At 40.2% G+C, this 13023-nt stretch overlaps 1 protein-coding gene across 1 annotated transcript in view; it reads right to left on the minus strand.

The window, feature by feature from the left end:
- Positions 1 to 4525, minus strand: part of C15H11orf63 (chromosome 15 C11orf63 homolog) — an 80728-nt gene extending 76203 nt beyond the window's left edge. The window contains exons 1-2 of the mRNA XM_005689564.3: positions 4418 to 4525; positions 1533 to 1951 (exon numbers count right to left, since the gene is read on the minus strand). Of these exons, the coding sequence (XP_005689621.2) occupies positions 1533 to 1858 (326 nt within the window). The 5' untranslated portion in view covers positions 1859 to 1951; positions 4418 to 4525. The remainder of the gene's footprint in view (positions 1 to 1532; positions 1952 to 4417) is intronic.

Raw genomic sequence — 13023 nt, forward strand, 5'->3', positions numbered from 1 at the left:
ATTGTTTCCTTAAATTTAAGAGAATAAGGTAAGGCATTATTTTCTACAATTCCCATGTACCTTTATTACTTGGCTAACAAAATTAAGCCCTACTTCTGACTTTATATCATTGCTCCTCCTCAACCCTTCAGCTTTGGTTTTATGAAAAAAAAAAAAAAAAAAAAAAAAACCCCATGGTAGAAGAGTGTTTTCTTTTTTAATCTAACACATACATAACTTATTAAGAGTCACTGTTTGAAGCACTTTATATATATATATATACACACACACATACATACATATATATATATATGAAACATACACACACATGCACACACACACTGATTTTAGCCTCACAGTAAACTGTGAGATAACTACTATTATTATCCCATTTTTACTGATGAGCTGAGGCACAGAGAGTTTAAATGGGCTTAGCCAAGGTCACACAACTAGTCAGTGGCAGAATTTGAAACCACTTGGTCTGCTTCAGATGCTTTGTAACTTACCACCATCCCAAGATCCCTTTCTAATCAGTGGCTTTGAACTTCAATACTCTAGTGTGTCATTTATATTTTCATTAAAACTGAATAATATTGCACTCATTTATATCTTCTTAGATGTTTTGGTAGCTTCTAGCTTAAAATGAATACACCCTAAATACTAATGGTTATAGAAATCAAATCTCTGTGATTATATCAGCCCAGGAAGGTTGACCTCTCCTGGCTCAGGTAGAGGTCTCAAGTTCCCCCCAACAATGTACTTCACTGACGTGATGGCAGTCTTGTGAGAGAAGCAGGCTGGCTCATTTCACAGGAGAGAAAAAATGAGCTGCAAAAGACTGAAAGGGACTTATTTCAAATTATACACTAAACACCATTGCCTCGACCAACTCAAGAACACCTGAGTCCAAAGTCATGGCATTTTTCTAGATGAGGCTCTCTGGGATTTCTCTAAGGTGAGGTCATAGCACCTTGGCATATGGACACTTGGAATATGGACAGGAAGTAAGGAGCATAAGAAATACAAATGTCCTTATCATTAATAACTATTCTCATCAAAAATCTTGGCTCCAAGCTGTCCTTAACTGCTTGGAGATCTGTCTCACACACATTACAAAGGAGCTCGTTACAAGAGCCTGTTCAGAAACAGACTCATAGACTTAGAAAACGAACTTCTGGTTGCCAAAGGGAAAGGTTGTTGAGGGGGAGGGATAAACGAAGAGTTTGCAATTAACGTGTACACACTACTATAAATAAAACAGATAATCAACAGGGACCTACTGTGTAGTACAGGGAGTTCTACTCAATATTTGGTAATACTGAAAAAAGAAAAGAACGGGAAAAGAATGAAAAAAGAATTAGATATATGTATACCTATAACTGAATCACTTTGCATACCTGAAAGTAATACAACATTGTAAATCAATTATATCCACTATAGAAAAAGAAATCCCCAAACAAGAGCCCGTCCTTACTTTCACTTGGGACAGTACCAATAATTATGTAACAGTGCATCTCAGAACCTACTGTTTCTTACACAAGCCAATTCCTTACCCGTTAATTGCACCAGCGTCTTGGGTGTGGAGGTTTTCCTTGCAGGCCCTCTGAGCTGCTTTTCTGCTTGCTTCCTCTTCCATCTCACTCAAGCTCTCCTCCTCTAGGCTGTCAGGCTCCATGTCATTGTCCTGAATTTGGTCTTCAAGGTCAGATCGGGACTTGATCTTTTGAGTGGGACTTTCTGAGTCAGATTCCAAAGAGTCTTTTGAAATCAAATGTAAGTCTTCTTTCTTAAAAGATGGCTCTGTGGACTGGACCTTTAAGTTGGTGTGATGTATAGGAGATTGAATAGACAGCTTGGGAATGAATTTACTATGACTCATCTTGAGAAAAATACAAAAATGCACAGGGATTCTCTCTTGTGGATGGCAGCAGCTGGCGGGATATTTAAAGTTGTGGTTCACAAAAGCATTTGCCTAAAAAAGTTATATTTATGTTATTCTGTGACAATTAAAATCTCTAATTCTAATATTAATCAAAAACTTAAATAAGTAAGAGAACCTCATTATATTATCTGCAGGCTTTTGTATGCACCCTTTTGTAAGTATGAGAAAGGTCTATTGGAAAAACTATTGTGTTTTTCCATTTACAGGAACACTTCTGCTGCAGAGCTCATAAACAGTCTGAATAATCAAATGCAGCTTTATTGAGGAAATCAAATGACTAGAATCCTTTTTCTAGCTTCCAAGAGCCTGTTACAGATAAGACTGGACAAAACCAAATGGGTTATTATGGATAGTACTTCTATGCCTTATTTCCGATACCCAGGGCACTGATATATATATGCTGTGTTCAGTAGTATTTATGGACAGAGTAAAACAGGCTCACGGTCTGCCTTTTGGAAAATAAAGGAGGGGGAGACAGTATGGTTTCCACAGTTGGAACTGAAAAGATGATGGAAGCTAGTTTGTTCCTAGACCTATACTGGCTGACTTTTCATTTGAAAGACTTTTTGATATCCAGGTTGCTACCAGGTAGGAATACGTAATTTAAGTGGATGTAACATGGAGATCAACTTCAGCTCAGTGTTAATAAAAACCCCATGATAATGATCAAAACTGTTCAACAGAAGATTTGATGGCCTTGTGAATTCTGCCATTCAGTGATTCATAGCAGAGGCTGGGTACCCACGTGGACCTGAAAGGGATGCCGTCCTGGGGAATGTTGGCTGGGTGGAAGATTGGCCTGAATACAGCTGGGGTCCCTTCTAACTCGCTTAAGAGTATGATTCCAAGTGAGCCCTCCCTGTCTCAAAGGGCTGTCATAAAGACCCATGAGATGGTTTACGGAAAGGGTGCTTTGAGTTCAGATACGATTGAAAGGAAATGATGTTTTTGGATTGTGCTTCCTTTCATCTCTAGCTGGCATTTCTGTTTGCTCTGTCTTCTGTCTCACTGCCTTTATGCCATTTTTTTCCCCTGTAGGTCAGATAACAGAAACAACCTTTCTGATCAGAGATTACTGTAAAATTTCTTTTAATGGTTTACTCCTATTCTTTTGGCAAATCCTTTCTTTAATTAAATAACATGACCTTCTTTTTAGTCCTAGTTGACCTTGTTGCTAACGTTTCTATGGAACATCCTCAACTCCTTGGAGGAAAGCACCTTAACAAACAAAAGAGACCAAAGGTAACATTCATATTGAAATACATATGATATTTAAATATCTATGGTTTTCTTTTTAACTTAAAGTTCCCCCCTCTTGGTAGACTAACATATTATTTGTCAAACTGTTTGTACTAATTGCCTTATTTTAAAAATATATATTTCATTTTACCATATTATTTTAATTTTGAGAAATGGATCAACCTTTGCTTTTAGGATATTTTTAGAAAGCAGCAAATCCCTCAAATACTAACACATTTTAACCAAAGCAGTTTGTAATAATACATCTTTAAGAGTTCAAGTCACTGTACTTGGGATCTTAAAAAAGCTTGAAATAATTATTGTATTTCAGTTTGGAACTGCCCCTTCATGAAATAATTCAGTCCCTTCAATTTCTCTTCCTTTCTTAAATAGACTAGGGTTTCTTGGAGTTAATCAGTTAAAAATGTTCATAGGAAAAGATACGATTTTCGTTGTTGATGTTTGGGAGCTGATGAAGAGAGCAAAGCCAGATACCATCCAAGTTGGGTCATCTGTGGAGGTGTGATTTTATAAAAGCATGGGATTAAAAAAGGAAAAGCTGATGGCTGAAATAAATTAGAAAGTGGGACTTCTAAATGCAGTGAATGTGGCTCCCTACTGGACAAAGTTTTTCACTGAAATTTCAGACAAAGACCGGCTGACACATCTCCTAAGTAAACAAGACAGACAGGGATAAACCAGTGGCACCAAGAAACCCCTCGTTCCCAAGGGGTGCCATCAAGATCCTTGGGCCCAGCCCATTACATTAGTACTGGGAGGAACACACTTCCTTCTGTAGGTGAAATGTAGCCCTGCTTCAAGGGTTCATCCACCAAGACGAGTGCAGAGGAAAAGTTACCCTGTTTTGGAACAAGTTCTAAGCTGCCCAAAGGGATGTGGCATTTATTTCCTCCCTCCACCTATTCTCTGATGGACAAGACTCGGCAGCCAGCAGCGCTTTAAGGCCCAGGAAGTGATGGGTGATCCGGTGGGTCTGATGCCCCGGACCGGCCTGATCAACGCAGACTAGGGCTGTTCTGGGAGTCTGGGCGCCAGTCTTTCCAGATCCCGACCACCGGCCCCTGGGCTCTGTCCCTGCCTCGGCCACCGTCTGTTCTTCCCATCTGGGTCCCAAGGGCTCCCACTTGTGGGCTCCTTTTTCTCCCCACCTGGATCACTTTCCTCGAGAGGTTTTTTCCTGTCCCTATCCACGATCCCACCACCCACCCCCAACCCCTGCTCGGGCGCACCGCACACCCTGTTTGGGAGGCAACCGCCTGTCACCTTGCCGGGCGTTCTTGGCTGCCGCGACCCTGGAGGCCCCGCATCCTCAGTGCTGGCGCCTCCCGGTCCCGCCCTGCGTCTCCCAGTGCTGCCCTGGAGACGGGGCCAACAGAGCCAGCCCCGCGCGACTCGGGCCGCCCGGCTGTGGGCGGGGCCTCAGCGAGAGGGCGGGGCCTGTGCTGTCCATCCCGGCATCCCCCGGTACACAGTGCCGGGTCTAGCCAGTCCAGGTGGAGAGGGTGGGACGGGTTGTGATGACCGCGTCCAGGGCACAGCTCCCAGGATCCCGGGAGCTCCCAATGAAGCCGCTCGCAGCCCATACTGGCTTTTCCAAAGTTGAAAAGCAAGGAAAGACAGGCCACGGAGTGGGAAGGGATTATGTAAAGAACTCCTACAAATTAAGAAAGCAAAGAATCCAATTAAGAATGGACAGATGAACAGAAATTTCACAGAAGAAATCCAGTGGCCAATAACTATGTGTTGTGGATGGAAAAGGTTAATAATCAGAAGAGGATGAAGTAAAGCCACTGTGCATACCAGCCACACTCACCATGTGGGCAAACATTAGAATACTTGACAGCGCCCAGGGTTGGGGAGGATGGTAGGGCAAAGATCCCTCATATACTGCAGATGGGAGTGTGAGTTCGTGCAGATACTTTGGAAAATGGCTTCACATTAGCTCGGATGTGTACACCCTGTGATTCAGCAATTTCACTTTTTAGGTGTTTACCTCCCACCTGCGTATGCTTATGTGCACCCAAACTGGAAATAACTGAAATATTCATCAACAGTAAAATAGTTAATTTAATTGTAATACTTCCCAAATCACTGCAGATGGTGACTGGAGCCATGAAATTAAAAGATACTTGCTCCTTGGAAGAAAAGTTATGACCAACCTAGACAGCATATTAAAAAGCAGAGACATTATTTTGCCAGCAAAGGTCTGTCTAGTCAAAGCTGTGGTTCTTCCAGGAGTCATGTATGGATGTGAGAGTTGAACTATATAGAAAGCTGAGCACCAAAGAATTGATGCTTTTGAACTGTGGTATTGGTGAAGATTCTTGAGAGTCCCTTGGACAACAAGAAGATCCAAGCAGTCCATTCTAAAGGAAATCAGTCTTGAATATTCATTGGAAGGACTGATGTTGAAGCTGAAACTCCAATACTTTGGCCACTTGATGTGAAGAACTAACTCATTTGAAAAGACCCTGATGCTGGGAAAGATTGAAGGTGGGAGGAGAAGGGAACAACAGAGGATGAGATGGTTGGGTGGCATCACCAACTCAATGGACATGAATTTGAGTAAACTCCGGGAGTTGGTGATGGACAGGGAGGCTTGGGGTGCTGCAGTCCATGGGGTCACAAAGAGTTGGACACGACTGAGCGACTGAACTGAGTTCATATACCGACATACTATACAATAGCAAAAGGTAATGAACTACATCTGCATGCAATAAAACAGAGGCGTATTAAAATACAATATTGAGTTAAAAACACCCCAATACATTGTACGATTTTGCACATAAATAGTTTTAAAAGGCAAAATTGGACTGCATTATGGTTATGGATGCATACTTAGTGGAAAAGAAAAAGAAGGTGAAGAAAAAGAAAAAGAAATTGTCCAACTCCTTGTGACTCCATGGACTGTAGCCCACCAGGCTCCTCTGTTCATGGAATTTTCCAGGCAAGAGTACTGGAGTGGATTGCCATTTCCTTCTCCAGGGATACTTAGTGGAGAAAATTATATAAAAAAAGTGAATCTCATAAACTTAGGATTGTGGTCAGTTCTGGTGGGCAGGGCAGGGTGGGGACTTGGGGATAGAGTGCCTTTGAGATTGTATTTTCTGACTTTTAATGCTGGTTGTGTAGGTATTCATTTCAGAACAGTTCATTAAACTAAACACTTATGTATGTGTAGAATATTTCACTATTTAAAAAATCTTCAAAGAGTAAATAAAGGAAGGGTTGGGAATTATATTCATATAACAGCATTAAAACCACAAATAGATATGGACAACTGTCTTCAAAGATACAAGAATTCTTCATTTCTTCAATACCAGTTGCCTCATTAATGATAGGAAACACAGAGAATAGGAAAACATCATTAGTACTCAATTTTGCTATTTTTATTCTGCTTTTTATTAGAGTTAGATTTTTTGATGAGGGAAATATAACCTTTATTATGGTAAAATAATTGAACCCTACAACACTGCTTGATTTGTTTGATTTGATTATGACTTAGGAATGTATTGTTGACAAGATAAAAGCTACATCCTAATTTTGTTTCATATGCTTGCGGTTGATGCTATTATTATTTTTTAAAATATCTATTTTCTGTCACTTTTGACTTTTAGTTCAACAATGATTTATTATTTGCTGGTCAAATTGCATTACAAAAACTTAAAGTAATTTCCTTCCTCCCACTTTCTTGTATTTTATTGAAATAAATCTAGTTGGAGCTGACAAAGAGGCCTCTGACTGATTTGGAAATATTTTTGTTTTTAACAGTCGCATTTGAAAAAGATTTGTTTATTTGTTTTTTTGGCTGTGGTGAGTCTTTGTTGCTGCACGCGGGAGTTCTCTAGTTGCTGTGAGTGGGGGCTGCTCTGTTGGCGGCGTGCAGGCTTCTCTTGGTGGAGCACAGGCTCTAGGCACACAGGCTTCAGAAGTCTCGGCTTTCGGGCTCTAGAATGCCACCAGCTCAGTAGTTATGGCACACGGGCCTAGTTCTGCAGCACGTGGGATCTTCCCAGCCCAGGGATCGAACCTGTGTCCCTTGCATTGCAAGATGGATTCTTAACTACTGGACACTAGAGAACCCCTCCACAGTGGCACTTTTTTAATGAATTCTTTTGAAGTTTAGTTGATTTACAATATTATGTTACTTTCAAGCATACAGCAAAGTGATTCAGTTATATATATATATCATATATATATTTATATACATTTATACATCTCCATATATCTAGATATTTGTATTCTCTTTTAGATTATTTTCCATTATAGGTTATTACAAAATATTAAGTATAGTTTCTCTATTTCTTTGCATTGTTCACATAAAAAGGTTTTCTTACCTCTCCTTGCTGTTCTTTGGAACTCTGCATTCAGATGGGTATGTCTTTCCTTTTCTCCTTTACCTTTTGCTTCTCTTCTTTTCTCAGCTATTTATAAGGTCTCCTCAGACAACCATTTTGCCAATTTGAGATTATATTTCCTTACTTAATGCTAGCTACATAGATATTCATTTTATAGCAATTTATTAAGCTGTACATTTATGTGTGTGTAGAATGTTTCACTATTAAAAATGTTCAAAGAAGAGTAAAGAAGAATTGAGGATTGTATTCATATTAAAATAGTGTTAAACCCACAAAGAAATTTGATTAACTATCTTCAAAGATGCAAAAATTCTTCAATACTAGTGGTGTCATTAATGATAGCAAGCACAGAGTGTTGGAAAATATCTCGAGCACTCAATTTTGCTGCTTTTTATTCTGCTTTATATTAGAGTTCGATTAAAAACAAAATGTTTCTGACAGCAGGGAGTGAGTATACAACAGGACCTCAATGTTGCTTGAAGAAATGAAAGCAAGGTTGCTGAAAGCATTGATGTTATTCTGTCCAGCCTTTTCAATTTTTAGTTTCATTTTTGTTGTGCTGGGTCTTTGTTGTTGTGTGCAAGCTTTCTCTAGTTGCAGTCAGTGGGCGCTGCTCTTGGTTTTGATGTGGTGGCTTCTCTTGTTCGTGAGCATAGGCTCTAGAGCATGGGCTCAGTAGTTGTAATGCAGGGGTTTAGAGCCCCACAGCATGTGGGATCTTCCCAGACCAGGGATTGAACCTGTGTCCCCTGCACTGGTAGGAGCATTCTTAACCACTGGACCACAAGGATAGTCCTGTTCAGCATATTATACAGTTGATATTGGTGGTGATTTAGTTGCTAAGTTGTGTAGCTGTAGCCTGCCAGGCTCCTCTGTCCATGGGATTTGCCAGGCAAGAATACTGGAGTGGGTTGCCATTTCCTCCTCCAGGGGATCTTCCTGACCCAAGGGTCAAACTTGCATCTCTTGCATTCAGTTCAGTTCAGTCGCTCAGTAGTGTCGGACTCTTTGTGACCCCATGAATCACAGCACGCCAGGCCTCCCTGTCCATCACCAACTCCCAGAGTTCACTCAAACTCACGTCCATTGAGTTGGTGATGCCATCCAGCCATCTCATCCTCTGTTGTCCCCTTCTCCTCCTGCCCCCAATCCCTCCCAGCATCAGGGTCTTTTCCAGTGAGTCAACTCTTCACATGAGGTGGCCAAAGTATTGGAGTTTCAGCTTTAGCATCAGTCCTTCCAATTAACATCCAGGACTGATCCCCTTTAGGATGGACTGGTTGGATCTCCTTGCAGTCCAAGGGACTCTCAAGTCTTCTCCAACACCACAGTTCAAAAGCATCAATTCTTTGGCACTCAGCTTTCTTCACAGTCCAACTCCCACATCCATACATGACTACCGGAAAAACCATAGCCTTGACTAGACGGACCTTTGTTGACAAAGTAATGTCTCTGCTTTTGAATATGCTATCTAGGTTGGTCATAACTTTTCTTCCAAGGAGTAAGTGTCTTTTAATTTCATGGCTGCAGTCACCATCTGCAGTGATTTTGGAGCTCCAAAAAAATAAAGTCAGCCACTGTTTCCACTGTTTCCCCATCTATTTCCCATGAAGTGATGGGACCTGGAATGTTAGGTCCATGAATCAAGGCAAATTGGAAGTGGTCAAACAGGAGATGGCAAGAGTGAAGGTCGATATTCTAGGAATCAGCAAACTAAAATGGACTGGAATGGGTAACTCAGATGACCATTATATCTACTACTGTGGGCAGGAATCCCTTAGGAGAAATGGAGTAGCCATCATGGTCAACAAAAGAGTCTGAAATGCAGTACTTGGATGCAATCTCAAAAACAACAGAATGATCTCTGTTCGTTTCCAAGGCAAACCATTCAATATCATGGTAATCTAAGCCTATGCCCCAACCAGTAATGCTGAAGAAGCTGAAGTTGAATGCTTCTATGAAGACCTACAAGACCTTTTAGAACTAACAAACACCCCAAAAAGATGTCCTTTTCATTATAGGGGACTGGAATGCAAAAGTAGGAAGTCAAGAAACACCTGGAGTAACAGGCAAATTTGGCCTTGGAATGCAGAATGAAGCAGGGCAAAGACTAATAGAGTTTTGCCAAGAAAATGCACTGGTCATAGCAAACACCCTCTTCCAACAACACAAGAAAAGACTCTACACATGGACATCACGAGATGGTCAACACTGAAATCAGATTGATTATATTCTTTGCAGTCAAAGATGGAGAAGCTCTATACAGTCAGCAAAAACAAGACCAGGAGCTGACTGTGGCTCAGATCATGAACTCCTTATTGCCAAATTCAGAGTTAAATTGAAGAAAGTATGGAAAACCACTAGACCATTCAGGTATGACCTAAATCAAATCCCTTATGATTATACAGTGGAAGTGAGAAATAGATTTAAGGGGCTAGATCTGACAGACAGAGTGCCTGATGAACTATGGATAGAGGTTCATGACATTGTACAGGAGACAGGGATCAAGACCATCCCCAAGAAAAAGAAAGGCAAAAAAGCAAAATGGCTGTCTGAGGAGGCCTTACAAATAGCTGTAAAAAGAAGAGAAGTGCCATAGGTTAAAATTTAAAGAATGGAAGAAAGATGTAACTTGTAAACACCAATTATAAGAAAGCTGGAATGACTATTAATATCAATGTTGTGTATATATATATATATATATACACACATATATATACATATATATAATGTATATCTAACACATAATGCTATTATGAAATATTATACTTTTTTTCAAGAGCACAGAGAACATTCATCAAGGTAGACTAAAATGTCATGCCATAAAAACTAGCTTTGACAAATTTAGAAGGATTAAAATTATACCACACATATTAGGTGGCACTAGCAGTAGGGGTAAAGAATCCATCTGCCAGTGCAGGACATGTAAGAAACTCGGGTTTGATCCCTGGGTGAGAAAGATCCCCTGGAGGAGGAAATAACAACCTACTCCAGTATTTTTGCCTGAAAGATTCCATGGACAGAGGAACCTGGCAGGCCCCAGTCCATGGGGTCACAAAGAGTCAGACTACAACTGAGCATACATACACACATCACTTTACTAAACTAAATTAAATTAGACATTTTAAAAAAAGTTAGAAAATTCCCAAATATTTGGAAAATAAACTTTTAAGCAGCATTGGTCAAAGAAGAAATCATACACACACACAAAAATACAAAACTGTTTTAAATACATGAGATTAAAACCTAATATATTGGAATTTGTGGGGCATAGCTAAAACAGAGCTTTTAGAGGAATTTACAGCTTTTTTGGTTGTATTGGTAAAGATCTCAAAACACTGGCCTAAGTGTCATTCTTAAGAAGCTAGAAAAATAGGAACAGATTAAACCCAAGGTAAGTAGAAGGAAGAAAGTCATAAATAGTAGAAATCAAGAAAAATAGAAAAGCAAATAGTAAAGAATCAAACCAAAATGAAGCTGCTTCAAAAAAAAAATCAATGAAGTTCAAAAACTAGTGGATAAGCTTACAAGGAAAAAAAAAAGAGAAAAAATTACCAATATCAAGAATGAAATTGAGAATATCACTAGTAATATAACAAAAAATATTGGCAAAAAAACTGGCAAACTTTGATGAAATGGCAAACTTTCTTGAAAGGCAAATTATCAAACATTGCCTGAATAAACAAAAGAAAATCTTAAAAAAAAAAAAAGAAGAGAAGTGAAGAGCAAAGGACAAAAGGAAAGATACAAGCATCTAAATGCAGAGTTCCAAAGAATAGCAAGGAGAGATAAGAAAGCCTTCCTCAGCAATCAATGCAAAGAAATAGAGGAAAACAACAGAATGGGAAAGACTAGAGATCTCTTCAAGAAAATTACAGATACCAAGGGAACATTTCATGCAAAGATGGGCTCAATAAAGGACAGAAATGGTATTGACCTAACAGAAGCAGAAGATATTAAGAAGAGGTGGCAAGAATACACAGAAGAACTGTACACAAAAGATCTTCACGACCCAGATAATCATGATGGTGTGATCACTCATCTAGAGCCAGACATCCTGGAATGTGAAGTCAAGTGGGCCTTAGAAAGCATCACTATGAACAAAGCTAGTGGAGGTGATAGAATTCCTATTGAGCTATTTCAAATCCTGAAAGATGATGCTGTGAAAGTGCTGCACTCAATATGCCAGCAAATTTGGAAAACTCAGCAGTGGCCACAGGACTGGAAAAGGTCAGTTTTCATTCCAATCCCAAAGAAAGGCAATGCCAAAGAATGCTCAAACTACCACACAATTGCATTAATCTTACACGCTAGTAAAGTAATGCTCAAAATTTTCCAAGCCAGGCTTCAGCAATATGTGAACCATGAACTTCCAGATGTTCAAGCTGGTTTTAGAAAAGGCAGAGGAACCAGAGATCAAATTGCCAACATCTGCTGGATCATGGAAAAAGCAAGAGAATTCCAGAAAAACATCTATTTCTGCTTTCTTGACTATGCCAAGGCCTTTGACTGTGTGGATCACAATAAACTGTGGAAAATTCTTCAAGAGATGGGAATACCAGACCACCTGACCTGCCTCTTGAGAAACCTATATGCAGGTCAGGAAGCAACAGTTAGAACTGGACATGGAACAATAGACTGGTTCCAAATAGGAAGAGGAGTATGTCAAGGCTGTATATTGTCACCCTGCTTATTTAACTTATATGCAGAGTACATCATGAGAAACGCTGGGCTGGAAGAAGCACAAGCTGGAATCAAGATTGCCGGGAGAAATATCAATAACCTCAGATACGCAGATCTCTTGCATTAGCACGTGGATTCTTTACCACTGAACCAGCAGGGAAGCCCAACAGCAGTAATTTTAACGAAAATAATTTAACATGAAGATTTATTACCTGAAAAGTAGCAAAAAGGAACCCAGGTGTCCTTGGAACAGTAGGTACAGGAATCAACCACCGCCCCTATTCCTGTGAGGACACAGGGAAGAATTTGTAATGATCACCTGGAAGCTGGAAGGAAGGGGCCAGAGCTGGGAGAAGGAGGAGATTCCAAGCTGATGAGTGCTGGTGTCCTTAAGAGGCTTTTGAAGCTGGTTCTGGGAGCACTGGGGAAACTTGCACCAACTGCTGTCACTGAAACAGGCTGAGCTGTGGGAGTGAAGAAACTTCAGGATGATTCTGAGAGGTAGAGGACGCTGGGGAAGTGTAGTGTCTCTCTACTGCCCTCTACTGGCAGAGCCTAACAAGGAGTGACTGGCCAAGGTAAAAGGTTTGCAGAGGCTAACCCAGCATGACAGCCAAGTATATGAATATGTTTGAAGCTGAGAGACAGTGAATTAATAAGCAGAACAATGATACACTGTTCTTCAGAATTCTTAAGGATTATAAGGTGGAAGCATATGAACAAATAAAGCCGTAGAGTGCATCGTTTTTATCTCCTGCTTCCCTGATAGCTCAGATGGTCAAGAATCCATCAGCAATGCAG

The sequence above is a fragment of the Capra hircus genome, chromosome 15, assembly GCF_001704415.2.
Source record: "Capra hircus breed San Clemente chromosome 15, ASM170441v1, whole genome shotgun sequence".
NCBI classification, from domain to species: domain Eukaryota; kingdom Metazoa; phylum Chordata; class Mammalia; order Artiodactyla; family Bovidae; genus Capra; species Capra hircus.